Genomic DNA, 22,018 nt, shown 5'->3' with positions numbered 1-22,018 from the left:
TGAAACAGTCACTGACCATCAAAGCCTCTACCCCTATAAAAACCACAATTCTCCATCAAAATATTGAACTAATTACTCATGTCTGACCCCTGGTGACCTTGTAATCTGGCAAACGACAATCACTGAGCTGTTTTGCAGCCAAACTGAATTTTTACACAATATGCTTCCAATTCCAAACACCTAAAGTCAAGCTGTCCCGAGAGTAACCGGTCTAAAAAAAGTACATATAGAGAGCAGAGAGGATCTAATAGTTCTGAAGAACAACATGAACTCTGGAATGCATGCTTCAAGACCAACAAACAATGGTTTGGTTCTGGGTGTAAGAATAACTTGCTTAACTCTTTTACCCACAAATCAACACAACTTGTGAGGACGACGTTATGAAGAGGATAATATACAGCTGCCACGGTGTTGTGAAATATACTGCCATTTATGTTGTTGGCAAGTAAGAATTTTATTAACTTTATAATGCCCGTAAACATTTTGCAAATGAGAAAACATGGGAAAGTACCATTCCACGTGTATTCTTCATGAAAAGCAAGTCAGTGATATGTCAACTGGAGTTTTATCCCTGACTATTGAAAAAAACACACCACAAATAATTATCCAACGTAATAAATAAAATCATGATAAATATGGGTTAAAGAACTACATGTACCTGGCTCCGGCAGAGGGTAAAAAGGTCCCAACCTTGACAAAAAGGAGGGGTTATCAATACACACTCATGTCATGCTGCCCTAGTGTACATGTACGTTGTTTTGTTGAGGCTTTTTAGTAAGTCGACAGGTACATGTATGACTCAACAAGTCTGGGCTTCCTGTTAGGGAAGCTGCAAGGCACTGGCCTGGGTCTCACACCACAACAAGAAGGGACGGACGGCTGTGTTCGGCATGAAACTCAGACAGTGTGACAAGTAGAGGGCACACTTAGCAAAGTGCAAATGAAGTGCAGTGATAAAGCAGTCTGTGTACATGTAACTTTGCTCAGACTTTATGCAGATTCATGTGGAACACCAAGTTAAGAATCAATGATAATTAACACTTACAGGCTGAATACAGGGGACAAATATTAGCATGAAACATTTGAAATATAAGAGCTTGAGATACTGGTAGTTAGAACGCCCATCAAGATGGTGGTAGGAAAAGGAACCGTCCACAACTACACAAAAGCTTTTTGACACTGATTTCTTCCACAAACATGCAATACCGGCTTTTGATTGACATTGTAAAATTGTGCTATAATTTAGCTCTTGGGCTGCTATTGAGAGTTTTTTAAATAAACCTGCAATAATAATAATAACTGATTCATGGTGACTGAAAACAACAGCGGCTAGTGCCTGTTTATCAGCTATTGAGACGTTGGAATCATCTGGACACCCGTAAAAAGTGCAGTTACATGTAAAGGCAATGACATCTTAACAAGTTTTAACTTAGTAATCTTGTCAGTTTTCAGTAGAGTAAAAAAAAAAGAGGAAAAAAAAATCCAGGGTCTGTAATTAGACAAGCCATTCTGAATGTCTGAACTTTAACCCATGGGGTAGTTTACTGACAGAAGAGCTACATGTAAGACACACACGGACTGTACAGTACATGTACATGTACGGTAGGAGCCTGCATAGTAGGGACCTGCATTGCTTGATAGCTGTGTATATTACTATAAAATGTTGGCCAGCATTGGATAATGTGGCCATCAGGTGAGTTCTTGATTGATCTGTCAATTGCAATATCTGACAGAGTGCAGTGTCCGAGGGTCATAGGATTCTTTTCTCTTTTCCTGCCAATAAAATCAAACATGGGGTATACCATTTTATGCTAATTTCTGTGACCTGGCCAAAGTGCAGCTGGGACAGGAAGCGGTATTGTATGGAAACATAATGAGCGATGATTTCTTCTGATTTCAGAGCTGTGGTTTTAAGGAGCAGTTTGGTGCGGGTATTCTTTGACGAGAGGTGGCACAAGGATGGACTGAGAATGGGGGATAATTGGGGGACGGATTCATTTCTCAGGAACTGAGCTGTGTGTACATGTACATGTGATTCTGGCTTCAAGTCACTTGGATGTTTATTGCTCAAGGAGTTGAGTTTCCTGGAAAGATCAATTCCAAAAGCTCTTACTGGGAAGATTAAATGAAACTCCTAGAACAAGCTTGCAGAAAGCTCTCCTGGACGGATGTTTGAAATATTTCATATGCACTTAAAACCTCACATAATCAATCACATGCAGCTGTTTCTTCTTTTTCTGATGATCCATAGATATCGACATGAATGTTTTTTTTTGGAAAACCGATTGGTCATACATTGTGGAGAATTCACAAATTATGGACAGCCATTGCCTCACCACACCAAATGTTACCAAAATTGGCATTTAGACCACCTAAAAGTCTGCAAATTTATACAGACTCGAAAACACAGACGGTTGAAGCAATGTCAGATGCTTTATTTTCATAAGGTTAAATACATTCAGATTTGTCAAACTGATTGAGATACATTACATGTGCCCATAAATGTACTGCTGTGGATGCCATCGACAGCAACGAGACACCACAACTACCGGTAATTCTACTGTACAATGAGTAGGGCGCAAGTCATCTGCTAACGACAATGCCAGTCCGCCCACTCGCCTCCCTGGGCTGTCTCTTCTTTTGTACATCCCTGCCACAAATTATCACCCAGATTGCTTTTCCAAATCTTTATTACAATTTTGATCATACGTGGTAAGGTATGGCGATTCTGATATTGTTAATCACACACAGTTGCGAAGTGGTAAACATCATGACACAAATTAAGTGATGCGTGTGCAGAAGCACATTTCAACTAATCAATTAATTAAAGGAAATAAGTGCACACCTGTATCACCCGAAGTACAGACTAATTTGTTTCAATCGTATCCAATTTCAATCAATAACGTTCCCGTACACTGTAAGTTGGTACACAATTCTCTTTGAATGATCTGAGTCTTTTTACCTACATGTAGTGAGATACAGGGTGTGATTACAAATTTCCCTAGCAGAAACAAGCTTACTGTACATTGGTCCATTAACGTACTGTTACATGGTCAGAGACAATTCACTTTGATTTTCCTGACCAAATTTATTCTGATCAGTTGATTGCTTCACGCACAAAAAATCTTGTGACAACTGAAAAACAATTTGCCCCTCAAAAAGTTACAATCCAGATTAGCACACACATGTACAACAACATGCAAGCACAGGATCATGTTTCAATCCACCCCCTAACTTGATTTTGACACATTTTCTGCTTGGTGGCTTTATGCAATGGCCCGTGTAACTGTGTTTGCTGATGGTGCAAGTCTGTTGTACATGTACACTGCATAAACTGGGGCCTGCATGTACATGTACAGTGCAACCCATGTTCATAAATTACAACCATCATGTACAATACTGAACATGCATACATGTACATGTGTGTTCTCCACACTTTGCATGTATCTCATACGCAACATGTACATGTTCTCGTTCATGTTCGTACATGTACGTTGTGCACACACCCACTGCACATGTGCACAACCCAATATACTGTACATGTACCAATACAACACCCTCTACTTTGGTCTACCTTGACCCAATACACAGCACCGTCATATCCGTATCTACATTACATGTACATGGACACGCTGCACCTACTGGGACTGTGCATGAGACGAAGAGGAAGATTCAATATAATTTTCACTTCATATTTGTTTATGCTGAGCAGCCCCTGGTTAACAAACAGATCTGAGAATATGAGGAACCTGGGCTGAAATATTTTAATCAATATTACACTGACTCAGTTTCAAAGTACATATTAGTATCATTGAAATACTGAGGCGTTGTTACAAGGAAACAAATTCAGATAAATTATTGGGATATCTGAAAAATTGAAAACAGGTTTGTTATTCCTTGTACAAAAACCCAAGTAAAATTCACTCCTGGAATTTGGAGGGCAATGGTTGAATTATTTTTGGAGAGATTTTACTGTATCATACCGCTACATGTACGTGTACATCCAATGTACATCTGTACAATTCTCCTCTCATTTCTGCTGTCAGATTCCTGCGAGATGTCCACATCTGTTTCCACAGAACGCCGTCCATGAAAAAGCTACAAATATCTACCATAGGCTACATGAGCATGCATTTTGTTTGGAAAATTATGCATCTCAGCCATTTGGCTTGAGGAAGAATTAGGGTTTTAATCAAAAGGAATGACTACAGTCCTTCAGGAGAAAACCTCCTCCGACTGAATACAGGAATGTCCCTTGCTTTTCATTTCTAAGGTTGCTTATGATGCTGGCTACTGTACCTTCAACATTAAAAATCCAGTCTAAATCCATGAATAAACCTGCAACCCTACCACACGTTATGAACAATAAATGTCTACATTTACATGGAGGTATGCATAATGAACAGTTTACACAATACCAGACAGCAGACAGACAGCTGGATTTGGCCTAAGGCAGAAAGACTGTCTACATGTATATATGTATTTATTCCTCGTCTATTCAAAAGATAAATGTACACGTATGTATTGCAAATCGTCAGACAGGATAAATACCGCATTAAGCAACTTATGAACTGTCTTTTTTTTTTTAAACACCGTATGTTTCAAAAAATATGCTTTCAGTGTACATGTACAGCTTCAGATCTTTGATCATTGGGACAGCAGTTCATAACATGTTACTGAACGAACCTACCAAACACTATCTCATACACAAAACATACTGAATGTGGCATCACAGACAATTGCAAATTGTCTGTGACATCTTCTTTCTGAACTGAACTTACAAGCATACATGTACATGAGCAGATTTCTCATCGACAATATCAATCTTACAACTGGCACACAATTTGCTATGTATACACAAAACTGAAATGAAAGACACTTTAGCTCTTGTACCCATGTAAAATGTACAGTATGAGAACGCAGGCCTTCCTCCAGGGCTATTTCAATGCACAAACACCACAGACACTGTATCCATAGTCCTCTCCTTCCCTTTAACACCACTGCTCCTTCCCTTTAACACCACTGCTCCTTCCCTTTAACACCACTGCTCCTTCCCTTTAACACCACTGCTCCTTCCCTTTAACACCACTGCTCCTTCCCTTTAATATCACTGCTCCTTCCCTTTAACACCACTGCTCCTTCCCTTTAACACCACTGCTCCTTCCCTTTAACACCACTGCTCCTTCCCTTTAACACCACTGCTCCTTCCCTTTAACACCACTGCTCCTTCCCTTTAACACCACTGCTCCTTCCCTTTAACACCACTGCTCCTTCCCTTTAACACCACTGCTCCTTCCCTTTAACACCACTGCTCCTTCCCTTTAACACCACTGCTCCTTCCCTTTAACACCACTGCTCCTTCCCTTTAATACCACTGCTCCTTCCCTTTAACACCACTGCTCCTTCCCTTTAACACCACTGCTCCTTCCCTTTAACACCACTGCTCCTTCCCTTTAACACCACTGCTCCTTCCCTTTAACACCACTGCTCCTTCCCAATTCCCTCCCCTCCTGCCCTTCCCCCTCCTTTTTTATCTTCTATTTTCAAAATTTATTTGGATGTTTGTTTTTCACAGTTTTACTGTATTGTTGTTTGTTGAATAAATAATGGCAATAATAGTCTGTTTACTGCCACAATGTAAATATGGGACGGAGAGAACCCCCCCACCTTTGTGTTGGTCATTGTTTGATCGGAATCTCAGGAATTCTTTACAGACTTCTAGGGGGGATGTGTTAGGTAACAATAGTCTAGATTGTGTATGGGGATTGGACAGGTAAGGGGGAGGGGTACCCCTCCGTCCCATATCTTGCCTGGTATACGTGCATGATGTACAGTACATGAGAGGATGGGAACCTGTGCATGTACACGTTCAACTTGTGCAGAGATTGCGAGTGAATAGGACGATATGCTTCACTGCACACTGCATCAGGCAGACTTCTCTGTATGAACTGACATCCAGAGTGCACGTACATGTATACATTTTAATTGTAAATGTACATAACTGTAGAATTTATTTTTTTTGGTAGAGTAAAGCCAAGTGGTACATGATACAGAGACATGACGGCCTGCAAAGATTTTTTTTGGGGGGGAAGGCACATAAGAAAAGAAATCAATAAATCACATGTTGAGAAAACGAGGTGAAAGGCTGAAGAAATTTTGGTGAGTACTTGAGGTGTTAAGGAGTGGGACAAGGGTTAACCGTGATTTGCTTAGTCCTTTTGGTTACACAAACTTTTCAGGAAAAGATGAAAGTAACAGAAAGTTTGAGGTAACCGGCAGACAAGTAAATGGTATCTTAGATCCCATGATTAAGAGAAAAATGGTACATTTTAGTATTTACCTTTGACCTTCGCATTTTCAGAAACACTGCTGTCAGATGAGTTTCCAACAATGTCACTTCCCGCTTGCCCTTCAGGGTAAGGAGTATCCGGCTCAGATGAGTCTAAATCGCCATTGGATGCAGTTTCCCCGGTAACAAGAAGCACGGGTGCCGCGTTGCTTTGAGGGAGGCACTGCGGCGGCTCAGAAAAGTCCTGCTGTGGCGAGTCTGGAGCTGGGTTAGTGATAGGGTCCGAGGGGATTACTGGGGGTGATTCGGAGCTTTGGAAGGGGTTGACTGTTGCTCCAGGATCAGTGCTGTCGGCAGGTGCATCTGCGTTTGTTAGAGTGATGGCTTCACTTTCTGCTTTAGGGAGAGGGTTATGGGTGCATGGTGAGGAGTTCGTGTTAACAGAAAGACATACCGGTAGGATGGGGAATTGAGGAAAAGAAAAGGCGAATTGCAACAAAGAGCAATGCAGTGTAAAAGAGGGAGCGATATTGATGATGGTGAAGATCCAGAGTGAGGGGGTGGGTAGCAAAACAAGAGCAAGACGAGGCAGAGTGAGATGAAGAGGCACGTCAACAGGATGTGGGAGATGCACAAGACAGATTGAAGCAATACAAAGAAAACAAAGAAAGAAAGGAAAAGTGAAAAAGGCAGATAGAAATGAAAGAATTGTGTGAAAGACGGTGGGGGAGGAGAGGAGACAAACGAAAGAAAAATCAGGAACAGAGTTAAACTTGCTTCCCATCACCAAAGTCATTCAATATAAATATTATTTTCTGTGCAGATAAATAATGCAGCTTAAGTGTCCAATCTATATTTGAGTGCTCTACAAAGTTAGAAGTCAACTTTTAAGAGCCGTAAGATACCAAGACAGAGAACAAAGCATGTGAAGTGATCCAAAGCACTTTTAGGTAACTCTCTTGTGATCATTCTCCCTGGAAAAGAATGACAAGTTATCGCTCTATTCTCAGAGTGAAATTCTTCAAACGGAGACCAGTGATACCTGTATCTGTACACATACATGTACATGTACCGGTATGCTACATACATATACCGGTACATGTATGCAAAGGCATTTCATATCACATCAACACTAGTCCTCTTTAGTCAATGTTACAAACCTGTCCAGAACGACACCAGATAATGTGACCTTGCCTAACGTCCAACATTCCTTTATGCAGTGTTTGCTTTGTTTGAGTACACCATTTTTTTTTCTTCTCCATCTGGGCAAGCACTTCATACGCAACGACTTCAACATGACCGCATAATGTTCATGTACCGGTACTCTCACTTATTTTGCTGCCTCACGCAGGGGGCCATCTTGGAGAATGAGCCAAGAAATTGCAGACAGGACTGCATTCCAATTTCTTGTCGGGTGTTCGTGCAACAAGCACAAAATTGCAACACTACTGCAAATTGTTAATTGTTCAAGTAAGCTTGTAAAGCTTTTTAAGAAGACAGACTCCCTTTATGCAAGACATTTCGTTGTATTTACATGTCCATAGGCAAGCAGAATACTGTAATACTAAACTGTGTGACAATTATGCTACAAGTAAACATAAAAATGTACAAGTGGTTCAAGATGTGAAAATTTGAACCTTCAAGGGTAATTCCAGAAATTAGGGTCCAAACGTGGGACATTTTTGTGTCCCTGTTACATCTGACCTTTGTTATTTGACATGGAAATATCACCAGAATTGATTTCAAACTATTACTATTTGTTTGGCAGGTAATTTGCATTAATTCATCACGCTTGGAAATTAGAAATTAGGTGTTCTAAACTTACAAGATCATATGTTAGATGTAACAGGGGCACGAAAAATAATGGACCCCTAATGTCTGGAATTACCCTGTAAAAAAAAGGAACATTTCTATAAGTATACATACAGTATGTACAAATGCTCCTGCACCGTAGTTGTGGGGACATACATGTACACTTGAATATTTCACCTATTTTGTGGGGACCGAAAACGTTGTGGGGACTCACAAATGTCCCCACAACTCGGGTCAAATTTCCCTAATAAAAGAACTTGTCCCTGAGGGCGATGAATGCCTACCCTCTGGAACGAGTACATTCTACATGTATGTAAATGTACCCTTGGTTACACACTTGTCCTACTCATATTAATTAATGAGATTCTATCACCTACGATCATCACTTGAGCTGATCTTCTAAAGAGCGTGCCCGTTTGCATTCCTCACACCTACTTTTTTTTCCTAATCCCTACAAATATGCTAAAAAGGCTCTCCATTCCACACACACAGAGCAGCTCACTTGAATGACGAGTCACTCAAGTCAGTTAGTGTGTCTGTACAGTGTGTATGCAGTGGTGGGGCGTACATGTATACATGTCCATAACACAGCCTGCCGTAATTCCTTTCTCGACTTGCACGTGTTTGCAAGGGATATGATCCAGACGGTTTGGTGCTGGGATGTCTTATACTTGGAAGCCCAGTGAGCATTTAGTGTCATCCTGTTCTGTCAACAGGACAACGCATTTTCTTGCCTCAAGAAAATTTACATGTACTGTCACCGTCTTGACAAAACTGTTTGGTATGTGAACATTTCCCTTGCATACTTGAAATACAAGACGGTAAACTTTCTGACATTGAGCCTGATAAACTGATCTTTTATACACTTAAATATGCAGGTGCTGCATTATGGATGCTCAGTTTTCCAACGTATTTCATGTCTACAGTACTGCAAGCGAGTCTGAAATTCAGACATCCTGAAAAGACAAAATGTATGCAACATTAAGACCTGCCAGACATGCATGTATAAATGTACATTTCAAATAACCGCCCCTCGTAAAAGCGCATGAAGGAGGATCGATGCTTTTTTATCCACATGCATGTGCAGGAAGGTGTAATGCCAGTAAAAAATTAACTCATAAAATTTATGGGACATGTCCCTGGGACTTTTTTATGGAAGATGGCATACGCTTACAGTGACCGTTTTTTTTTTTTTTAAATGGGTCTGCTTACATTAAGTTCCATGTGCACAACGCACTGGGCTCAATTTCGCAGCACTGCTTACCGCAAGCGAAAAATCACATAAGCACATTTGTCGACATTACTTGAAACAAAAAAGTAAGAGTGCTGTAAAAAAAACTGTAAGCAGTTATTTTGGTAATAAACAGCATATCAACTTCCTCTGATATTACTTTTATTTCAAGATTACACATGAACAGAAGGTCAACAGGTCACACCTACATGTAATCAACCAGCAGGTGCAGCAGGTGCTGAGACCACTTATGAACTGGTGTACACGTATAGTGGTTGGCAGTAACCTAACAGTACGATGGATATCTGCAGTATCCAAGGAGGAAACATGTTACGTATACATGTGCATTGTACATGAGACACATACCCACAAAACAAAAACTACCGCTTTGTGCCGGATTGATAAACACCTAGCTCTCAAGACAAACTCTTTTATAGCTTTGCAAGCAGACGTCATCTTCGACAAGAAACCTGATGGTCTAAATCAAGTTGTTGACGGAGCTTGACTCAATATGCAGATACTACTACAGTATGTGACGTGACATTAACCAGGATTGGCCTTGGCCTTGTGATCTGACTGTATTTATCTCGGCAGGAACAGAAGATTTTGTTGCTTTCCTCTTTTGGTTGACAAGGTTCATGTATAACAGCGGAAAGATCTTTTGTCTCAAGAAAGCAACTCTTGGACAAGTCTGAATACAAGAGAGTAAAACAGGAGCTTTACAAAAAGTAACAAAAATCTGCTTGATTTGTGTTGATTGACGACTTGGAGTTGCTCCACAAAAAATTGCTTTGCAAAAGGAAATTAAAGGAAAATTAGGTCATCAACTAATTATTATTTGATGTACATTGGGAAGACTTTACCAATTCACATCCGACCTTTTAAGTTTTATGCAACATGGGCAGGATTTCTTTTGACTATGTCATTTTTCCACTTCTTGTTTTTATTTCTTTTTTGTTTTTTGATATGCAGCTCTACGAAAGTGGCCAAATGAGCATGCTCAGTTGACTGGCAGTAAAGTTAATTTTTATGACATCTTAAAATTTCATCATCAAGAAGTTATTTTTCACTTCAATCAATCTACTGCTTCTAATAATAATTAATAATTTATTCATTTATAAAGTGCAAATTTCATATAGATATGTTCAAATGCGCTGTACAATGAAGACATTAAGCGTGGAACAATGAATACATTTAAACATGGTTGAGCCGATGGCATACAAGGGCCCCTCGGGCAGTTGCCAAGTGACCCACATTCACCAACATCAGTAAAGGGGAGACAGTAAGAAGCTGTTACAGTTTTAGAGGTGGGAGGAAACCCCCAGAGGAATATTCTGGGTAAAACCCACGGAATCAGGTAGGGATTGAAAAGCCAATTTACATGTGGACCGGGCGGGGAATCGAACCCGGGACCACAGAGGTGGAAGGCGAGGAAAGAACTACCTTGCCAACCTGACCCCCCTACATGTACCGGCGGTGCCTTGCCAAACTGCTTCTACAGGGACACAATAAAATTATTCATGAATGTATATGTCACTATTACTGACAGAAACACAGACCTTGACAGTAATGACGTCATGACCAGCACATGTAGGCACCGCACCACAATGAAATAAAGACACAGTTAGCAGAAAAGTCGTGCTTACTGTAGCAGGAAATTTTGCTAACCATAAGCACTATTTCATGGTGGTGACTGCCACTTAGTTTTGTCATTACGTTAAGCAATTTTTTCTTCCGAGGTACATGTAAAGTATACCGTTTGCCATGGTTACTGCTTACAGTCTTCATGAAAAACATGGAGCCTCAGTTAGCATAAAATCATGTGCTCACCACTGCCACGAAATTGGGCCCCAGACAAGGTCACATGCACGAGTTACACCTTTGTCACTTCAGGTGTAGATACTTTTGGAAAAGCAAACCCATAATACACACCAGGGGTTCGAAAGAGAAAGGTTAAGCCGTGACGATTGGCTGGTTCCGGTGAATAGTAGGCACTGATGTGGGACATATTTTTTGAGCCTACTCCATCAAAAGGCAAGGACACTACTAGCCATTTTGAACAAACCCATTAACGTGTAACCGGTGGACTGAAAACATGAACAAAACAGCTTGAGCTTTTTTACATTATGTAAATCCTTTAAGGACTGTTTCATTTACAGATATGCCATTGTCGACGTCCAATGCTACATTTTACAATTTCAATATTTCTCTCACTTTAGAAGGATACGGTAACAAGTGAGTGAATCTGTATTACATGTAGGTACATGTATGACATAAAAGAAAAATCCACAGATGTAAGTCCTTCTCCTCCCCCTCCAAAAAAAGTAATCAATGAATGGAGTTTAGGTTTTAAAAAACATACAAATTATTCAAAATCTAACTTTCAAACACCTCAAAACTAGAACAAAACACACACAAAAAAAGGGAAAAAACTTGTCACATACATGTACACATTTACACATGTACACTGTAGCCTGTTATCTGATTGCCTCAGTTCGAAATTTAGACAAAAAGCGATCGTTGACTCATTCAATTTAAGGCCACACCTGACAAATGAAGAGTAAAGATGCTAACAAAAACTGTGACAGGTTGGTCCCGGTATCATTGAAAAGATGCTGGTCCTTCACTGCAGGGCAATTTCAAGTACTGTACATGTAAACACAGCAAGAGCATTTAGTTTGAGGAAGAGTCCATCTTTTGTGATGGAGGGATTACCAGTAGAATGCTGTACATGACGTGCACACATGATATATTCGCGAAGGAAATTAAAGCATGTGATCTTGTGGCTTACTGGTACATATACACTGTACCACTCAATACAAAAAATTGAACATGTACCTGCATGGATGTACAACGTTCAATGTTTCTGAGCACCTGTCAAACAGCATTTATGGTACATGTGTGCTAGGCAAGTTAAACATCGAGACGCAGCTCTCTGATCCAAATGACACTTAAAAACCCTAACAACAACTTGAAGACAATTCTATACAGCATGACAATGTCTAACAGCACTGTATTTTATTAAAGGCAAAACTGCAATTTGTTTTTAGTACTTTTTGATGAGTGTAGATGTGTAAGATTTTTTTTAGAAGTGTTTGAATTAATGGGGGAAGTTCTTGGAAAATACATGTTATTCTCTAGGATTAGGCAAAGATGGCACGAGGAGCTACAGCAATATGTTTCTTTGCACCAAAGTATATGCACATTGGCTAAAACACACCCCATCAGTAGAGCCTAGCAAGGCCAGACCGCAGAGGTGGAACCCACATTTTGCTGTCACGCTGTGCTCAGGGTTTTGTAGTCTCTAGTCTGCAGAGTAATGGCCCAACCGCAGAGAATCAGGACACTGCAGGCACACATGCATATTTATCAACCGCTGACATTTGATATCGTGTGTGTCACATTGAAGGCTCCATAAAATCCCATGCAGGGAGTTGCCATCTTAAAGGGACGTGGCAAGTTTCTACCAACACGTGCACAACTACAGATTTTACGAGGCAACAGATCGTTCCAATTCAAAGTACACATGGTAAGCACATGTAAGTACACCCAACATGTCCAGATTGAAAAATTGAAATGCCAAATCCTGTTAGAATCTTCAAGCAGCATTTGAAATTAAACAACTGTACCTAATGGTCAAAGCACTATCCAGAAGGAATTGGTGAGATTTTGACTAGCAGGTACATGTACGTGAACGTGTAATGTGGCAACTCCGGGCCATCTTGGCCACAACTTTATCAAAACATTACACACCCTGAGAACACTGATACTGGCATAATTGTACACACTGGACTTCATTTTAATCAAACAAGGCATTCCAGACAATAAAACTAAAAGCAAACAAAAAAAACAAAAGTACAGAAACACTGTGCCAACATTGAAAGCTTATTTAAAAAAAAAAAGAGAACATACCGGTACATGTGTTACACCAATCAAATACTTGGATGCAGAGGGGTAAGGAACGGGTGTTTTGTTGCAAAACCTGATCCTTTGCAATTTCACGAGCAATTTGCATTTTAGGGCTTTGTTTTTGTCAAGAAATTTTGCTTTACAAAGTAACTAAAACCTTTTCAAGAATTTTTTCAGAGGGAACCGTATTTCTCTCCGGCACCCACAAATTTTTCAGCTGCATCTTACATATGCGTCTCATTTTTTGTGCAATTAAAGAAAAGTCCAAGTACAGTATAAATCAGCATACATGTACATTAGATACGAGATAAGATAAGCAATGTGTACAGTAGATTACCAAAGACCACATGAAGTTTAAAGGTGTATTTGTTGATCTTGCCCTGAGTACCTACTGGGAAACATTTCTATCCCTTCAGAGTTTATTCCACATTTTGTCTCTGGAATCACTCCAACAAGATACAACCTTGTCTGATCAAGCTTTCAGCCAACCAAAGGCATGATTCAATTCTTAAGCTAAAATGAAAGCAGGGTCACAAGACAATGACAACTTGGTTTTTATCTTATAACACACATGTACAAGACAAGTGTTGCCCCAACTTTGAGATTTGTTCCGTACATCTTTTGTTAGGGAAATTAAATCCAGATTTGGTTGCCAGGTCCTGGGTGAAATGCTGTTTCAAAAGTAGGTTAATGTGAACTGGCAATGGCCAAGGTCATGAGTGGCTCCTGTATTGTACAAATATTCCTGGACCAATCATACCCATGTTATAACAATCCAATAACAATCACTTGGAGACAATGCATGTTTCGAGCCTCTACCCTTATCCAAATTTCACTCCGCCAAAATCAATTTGAAATTTTTTTCCCAAGCAATGCACGCCAATTCATCACGGCTTCAAAGCTGTAGCCTTCCAACAGGGCCACATAAACCTGAGCAATTTTCTTTCAATTTGGCCTCAGATTTTCCTGCCACCTCCGTCCGTGAGAATTAGCACCCGACCATAAAGATCGGCCGAGGTGGCAGATCTGAACTGTTTACTGCACAGGCACAAATGGCGCAGCACGTGCTGCGTCTACATGCACACAAGGTCGGGCCCAAGTTTGAGGCTGTGTAGAATCGATGGCCAAAACAACAGGCCTGGCAGATGGTGAGGCAAAAGCTGCAAAGGGCAAGGGAAATGTAAAAAAAAAGTAAAACAAGCAAAACAAATCTCAGGAGGTTCAGGGCTATTGTTTACGTAAGACAATAGCCCTGGATGGGACTGCTGGCAATCTGCATTTGGGTTCCCATGGCGACATTGTTCATGGATGAATGGACACAGCCACACAAAGGAATCTGAGCAACCATAGTTAATTATTACTCACATGTAAATGAACACCCACTCAAAACTCAACAGAACGGTACGGTTGAAAATCTACATGTAACAGCAATATGCACAACTGGTGCTCAGCAATTCTTTTCACATGCAAACCGTGGATTACCTGTCTCTGCTAGAAAAAAAAATTCCCCACGACAAGCCATTAGCAGGAAACAACAAAATTAACCTTACTTCAGCAAAAAAATTCAATTCACCTTTTTAAACTTGATTTATGCTGGGCATACATGTACTAGTGATATGAACTTCCTGGCCCCTTGTCCCCTTCTAAGATACCCTGCACCTACATGTATGCAGGGGTCTACAGGTGTGGGAGATTTTTTTTGTAAGCTTTTAAATCTGAAAAACACCTGCTGATGCATGTAGCTGAAAGATGTAATGTAAATATTTATGTCTAGGGAAACAATATCCCAGTCACAACATACACAGGAACCAGTAAGCTATAAACTCCTTAGTTTCTGTTTCTTGTCTCGTTCAGTTGCTTGTAGAGGCAGCTGGGACAAAGGACAAAAATCAAGTTTCACAATTCAGTGTAAGAACATGAAGAATGTAAATGTACATTTATAGTCCAGTTTCTGCAGTACTACAGAATAACATGCAGTGCATGTCTGAATTCCACATTTATCCTGCTTCTCGTTTGTCTGTTTGTTCAGATTTTGCCGGATGAGTTGTACCCTGTTGTGCATTTGAAAATACTCCAACAGAATGTTTCTCTCAAAGTATTCAAAATTCCCAAATACCGGACATTCGTTATCAATAAAAAACTAACAGAGTCACACCGCTCAACTGGCCGCAAGCTTACTGGATTCAAATGAATAAATGTACATATGGAACATACCCCAGTACGGTATGTGAAGATGGGTTTCACTGGTCCTCTGATTCTGGGGTACAGAACTCTAAATGTCTGCACAGAATAAATCAAACACTAGTGGAACATGGTAATTCAATGTGTTGACCAGTAATGTATCTGAAAATTTATGAAAATATTTCACTTGTTTCATTCAACGTTACATTTGTTATGACTTACATGTACAATGTATGTATGATGTGATGATTTAAATATACTGAGAGTATTCACTTGAACAGTGACTAGAGGTTAATGGGTAAAACGTTTTGCAAATTATCCATGATGATTATGTAATCAACCATGGCCCGGGGTCAAGAGTGTGGCCTATCATCAAAGTAAATGCGGCCCCTTTACTTATTAAAGCCACATATTAAAAAATATTCACTGAAACCCCTGAAATAACGTATTACTGACCTTGCGATGAAACGATAATGCCGTGGCAATTTTCCACAAAACAAGCTTCTAATGGCCGATAGGAAATAGATTCAAGGACTCAACAATACAGTCCTAACGTCACAAAATTGGACTAGCGCTTGGCACAAAGTGGTTAAGCCAACAAGAAGATCTATGCGTTCAGATCTTATTTCAATCTTGTGGTTTCACGGAGGGTCTGCTGGGCAGGCCCAGACTGTTAGGATTCAGCTGGATTAGACCAGAGACTAAAAAGGTTTACAAATTGATTCGAAATTGTTTCTCTATCAAAACTCTAATGCAGGAGAAGGGTCTGTGCACTTTTCCAAAAGGCCAAAACAATCAAGTCTTCAGAAATGCATGATTGCCAGGATTCGAAAGAGCGCAGCCATGCAATGAACAAGCCCATGCAGCATTTCAATTCCATACACTTGGCAACCACCCACTTTAAAAATATCTACATACAGGTGCAGGCAGCTACAAAGCAATGATGTATCGAGTCAGATCTTTAGGCAATCAAACATTAAAAAAGAAGATCTTCAAAGGCCACATTTCACTTTCAAAACTCTGGCACATCTGACATTTGCCTAACAGTTCTGACACAAAACTTCATGGAGGAAAAACCTTATTAAGAGATAATTAAAAAGGAAGACCGCCCCACTTTATTGGCAACTGATTTAAATTACACCATGCCGCCAAGACCCAAGAGTTCAGGAAGATAGGGAAATATACACGTAATTACCCCCATGACTCCAAGATGACCCAAAATTTCAACAAATGGAAGTCTATTTTAAAGTGGTCTACATCTATGGAGCTTTTCCGATCCATGTTTGAAGTTTCTACAAATTCACTGTATATAATTTCATAATCAGTTTGAAAAAGCTTTCGAAGCAAGGGTGCAAAGGGCAAATGCAAGTGGAGCAACATGTTACTCTCTTGACAGGGGTTAATGATTTATTTCCCATCTTTCGTCTTGTCAGGAGCCACACCTTAGATCCCTGAGGATACTCCCCCAATAACAAGCAGAACATATCAACCATAAATATATCAGAGTCACTTTTCCTTCCTTCATTTAATGTCAACTGCTGTCATTTCTTGGTCAAAGTTTATTTCTTTGGTTCTTCCACTTTTTGGTATTAATATATTTCAGTCTCAGATTAGACAAATGAACCGAAAAACTAAAAAGTTAAACTGCAGCTGAACAATGCTTTCACTCTGAAAAAAAAAATCAAAACAGTACTACAACTGCAAAAAGAAAAGAAGCACTTTTGTCAATACAAAGATGTACATGTACATGTATTTCAACGTGTCAAGATTCATTTAATCTGTTTGTTAAATAATTTTGGTCTATTCTACATGTAGATGTAGATCTGATGTTACCAGTAGATTTTAGCATACCAATTTCAGATCATAATTGACTAGAGACCAAGACCAGGAAATAATTACCCTGTAATGACAGAATGAAGGTAACAAGGCAATGTTTACTCTGGGCACAGACATGCCTTGTTTCACTATCCAAACCTAGAATTTGTGCACTTGTACATGAAATATACTTACACACTGTATGAATGTATGCACCATCTTGCTCACTGGACAAAAACAACATGCATGGCTAGATGCAAGCGACTTGGAAGCACATAAGTCTTTGATTGATATGAGAGAGCTCAGCAATGCGTGTTCTGTTTGCCCCACAAACACAACATGGTGACTGTTACAGCAAAAGTGCTTGCATGTAAATTCAGTTCACAACAAATAAAAATACCTCCTTTGGCTTCAACAGTCACTAACTGTCAAGAAGTCCTTCTACTTGATTTTCCACAGTACACAGACACACAGTGGTCATTTTGCTGATTTGGACTGATAGGACAACTTTGTCACGAATTCATCTTTGCATACAAGTACAGGAACGGTACGTAAGTGGATTAATCCTTGTACCAAATAGTACAGTACACATACAAGAACGACGTGTGCATACCTGGACAATCAAGGGAGTGGGTCCAGACGTCAAACTTGTGAGTTTTATAAGATGGCAAATTGCAACCCTGACACCGGTATGTGAACTTGACCTAAATTAACCCAAATTCCAAATCTGATATTGCAATTTGAATTCAAGGATTCGGGCCTGTAGACCTACATGTACCTTGACGGGCACAGAAAATGCTATCCCAAGTTTAATATTGACCAGAAGATTACGTTATTTGTTCACTCTGCGTACATGTACATTGTTAGATGTTGCCAGAATGAGGAAGTTTTCTCAAGAAATACTGAAGGAGTTGGACAAAGCAGTACAGCGTATGGCCATTTATATTTTCCCTCAATGTACGATACTGTACATAATGAACGGTGTCAACCTCCAGAAAACATTCCTGGGACCTGACAGCTGCTCTTCTCAAACTGTCCCAGACACTGTTATTGATCAGATAAAGTGTACACCTGCCGGCAGGAGCCACATCTTTAATATCCATGCTTGCGCGTTACCTCGTTTATTTACGTCACGGCTCCTTATACTCATCATCTGAGACAGTTGGATTAATACAAATGAGGCCCGCTGAACCGCGTTCGGATAATGTACACGTCTAAATTTGGCAAAGTGCACGAAGTGGCAAGAGCATTGCAAACTGTCTATTTTTGCGTGTGTGCCTGCAATTTTAATTACACAAATTTTTCTAGAGCACATGTTCATGCACACGTACACAAACGTACATGCACTATACCTGTACAATTATTTACCAGTGTCTAACTACAGGCAGACATACAGTGTATGTACACTGTGATATAATAGACACACATGTACATGTATGCATGTGTGCATGAGGCAGGTGTACTGGTTAATGGTTAGCCAGATTTGTAAAACCCTACAAATGTGGTACTAATACAGGAGAAATTGACACTGAAACTCATGTTTATTGTGGAAGTACATGTACTTCTGTAAGTACATTTCATGTATACTCGACGGCAACGTGAACAACTGATTAACATGAGGGGAATTATGTTTTCCATCAACTTTGGGGAAATTCTTTTGGTTGTTTTAATGACACTCTATGAAGACAGCCTTTTCATGAGTGAAAATGACATGTTTACAACTACATGTAAATACAAAATTAGGGAGCAAAACAGGACCAAAGATGTGACCTTTGACATGCAATATGGCAAAGAAATAGGCAGAATCACCAGATAAATACATGTATGACTGAGGCCGTGTCCGAAACGGGCTTCCAGAGCTACGGCTAGGTCTATTGTCTGTGTGTCTCCATGCATTTCCAATGGAGCGAAGACCTAGACCTAGCTCTAGACAAGAGATTCGGATGCAGCCTAAGATACATGTATCTGGCCCACAAAAACATTTCAGAGAAACCAAGTCTGGAGTGCTCACTTCCAATTAAGTTGAGTCACACATCATACGATCGTTTGATAGACACATCTGCTGATGAAAAGTTAATGAAGATAAAAAGTCTTTCCCACAGTCAAACTTGTACTTTGTCCCCTCATGGTGTCTGCGTGTTTGTCCCACAAGCATATATCTGAACAATACACGTACGTGTTGACGATCATGTGATGTTGGCCATTCACAGACAAAGGACAGCAACAGATGGTTGATCATGATCAACAAAAGCAACAACATTTCTTAGTGGAAAAAGGAGACAATATACATGTACGTGTCCGCTCTGATGAATTTGACATGATGATCGATGAAATTGTTCATGTGTGATTTTGAAATGTCAATTTTTTTTTCAAACTGTAATCCAATGTGAACAGTTCCCTTATGATTATTTTTCTTTCAGATTTGCGACTGCTTCCACAAAAATGTGCAAACACACAAATATAAATGCAATTATAAAGAAAAACAATCAGCACTGAAGTACAATGTACCGGTATTTTTTATGAAGGGTGCAGAACTCAAATCCTTGAAGTGTGGATTGACTGGGTCAATGCTTTCCATGTCCTCTCTAGACACCCAGTCTGAGGTCAATCGACAGCAATGCCAACCAAGCACATCCAAATCATCAAGTATCATTATTATTGTTGCTAAAGGCTATCACGTAAATGTAAAGCTGCCTGATATGTCAGGTCAGGAATAGGTCACTGATTAGGTCGTCAGTCACGAGGTTGCTATCCATGACGAACATGTACTGTACATGTACATACTGTATATACCATAACTCTAATGTCCTGAACACCCAACATGCATACGTTCATGTACATGTACGATACACATCTACAGTACATGTGCACCCTGGGGCATTGCTGACTGTGCAGTGGCATGGATGAACCGGTATGTACTGCTATAACATACTATAATGACATGTGACAATGGCGTGACTCTAAAACGCCAGCAGAGGAGCACATTGTACCGGTAATAAGCACAATCCGATTCGTAAGTGATTTCGTCACAAAGGCGGACGCACCACGATTCGCAGGCTCCCATTGGACGATCACTGAAATTGCACGTTAACTTCCGGTTCCATGTAAACGGCGATCAATGCATGTAACTCTGTATGCAGTGCATGTGCAGTGGGCGTGGTTTAAACTGAAGTGACATCACGCTTACGAACCAGATATTCAAAACTTTCAGAGCAATGACCGACATGGACAGATACATGGTGCCTTGTGCAGACCCAGGAGAATGGGTTGAAGAGGTCTCCACAAGGAATTTCTTCAAGTGTATACATACATGTACATGTACCATAAGTCTCCACACAAAACTGATATTTGGAAATCGCTCAGAAAGGCGAAATTTTTAATGTGTAAAAATCTGTCGCAAATTGAAGTGTTTTATAGGGACGTTCAGGTGAAACTTCAGCCCAGGATAGAGATTCATGTTGAAATGGGAAAATTTTGAAAACATCATTTCACAGGCAAGTGTGTAAGTACATGAGAACAAAGCCATGTCTCCACAAGGATACAAATTCTGACGTGAACGTAAAGTACTTGGCATGGACACCACTGACGAAGCATTCCATAACAGGTGCATATTCATGTAGTACCTGTATCACTATCCACAATGTATTGTCTATGTACCTGTATACCATCAAATGTGCAAGGCCTACACATGGTAATTAAGCAGACCCAATGCCAAGAAGGATGGCCTTGATTGGCTGATGGATATAATTAGTACAGACTTGTACACGGACATGTACATGTACATGTGTTAATGATGTTACATGTGCAATGTACATTGTACATGTACCGGTACATGTATGTTATTTACAAATGTCCTTACGCAATACACAGGCAGTAACAATGCTTACATGCACGGTTCATAGTTATCCCCTTACTCTGCCTGATCTTCTAAAATCCTCTCTGGAGTTTAGAGGCTTATTTACCAATATTGACGAAAGATACATGTACAGCAAACCAGTGAACTGCTGGTACAAAAAGGTGTGCCATTACAAGTGCACATATGCATGTATGTACATGTACATGGAGGTTTCTTCACAGTGGAGAGTTTTGGAAGATTCAGGAATGTTCCCAGCAAAAATAGCCCGTGATTTAAGATTGAAATTTTGTCACAGTTCACCAACTGACTTGGTGATCACTTTAATGGTGCAAAGAGGTATTTTTTTCCACTTTCATACCAAAATCTGTCTGTATTTTAATACATGTACAATGTACCTTTGATTCACCACACACACATTGTAAAAGCCACTCACAATTTTAAGTCATGAAACACTAGTTCACTTACATGTTGCACATGCCGCCGAGTCATGGAACGGAAGGTTTCAGACAAACAAGCACATGGCGTCTGTGTCTATTGCCGCCATTATTACAAAGTGGAGCTGTTTGCTATTTCACAGTGTAGAAACTGGGTGAGCATGCCATTTGGTGTGTACACAGTACAGGGCCCAGCAGGAAAGGTAAAGGCAGATAAGAAGGGTCCTTCATTGTGCACTTGAACCCCAGAGCACACCAATTTACATAGGGATTAGTCTGGTACACGGTCTGCTACATGTACTGGCTCAGACCACACAAAAGACAACACATTGCCTAGAGTGGCTTAGGTGTACATGTATGGGTCGCACCCCCCCCCCACAAAAAATGGACTGTGAACAGTTCATCCATTGACTCCGAGACTATTTATCAAGTAGTGGTGCTTTGCTTTGCTGCTGTATTACCGTAGTTCACTTGTGAACTTCACAAAACGC

General features: G+C 40.1%; 1 protein-coding gene across 11 annotated transcripts in view; it reads right to left on the bottom strand.

Annotated features, from left to right (window-relative positions):
• The window catches only part of LOC110974375 (uncharacterized), a 51,129-nt gene that overhangs the window by 19,600 nt on the left and 9,511 nt on the right, over positions 1 to 22,018 (bottom strand). For 9 of the 11 annotated variants that reach the window (XM_087146190.1, XM_087146195.1, XM_087146192.1 and 6 more), the window contains exon 2: positions 6,341 to 6,685. The exons of 1 other annotated variant lie outside the window; for it this stretch is intronic. In XM_087146190.1, the coding sequence (XP_087002316.1) occupies positions 6,341 to 6,685 (345 nt within the window). The remainder of the gene's footprint in view (positions 1 to 6,340; positions 6,686 to 22,018) is intronic. One more of the 11 variants, XM_087146191.1, reaches the window with a different exon arrangement.

This window comes from Acanthaster planci, linkage group LG15 (assembly GCF_054643075.1).
Source record: "Acanthaster planci isolate LZ-2023a linkage group LG15, COTS_SCS, whole genome shotgun sequence".
Lineage (NCBI taxonomy): Eukaryota > Metazoa > Echinodermata > Asteroidea > Valvatida > Acanthasteridae > Acanthaster > Acanthaster planci.
Note: the sequence above shows the minus strand (reverse complement) of the source record. Positions and strands in the feature narration are given on the sequence as shown.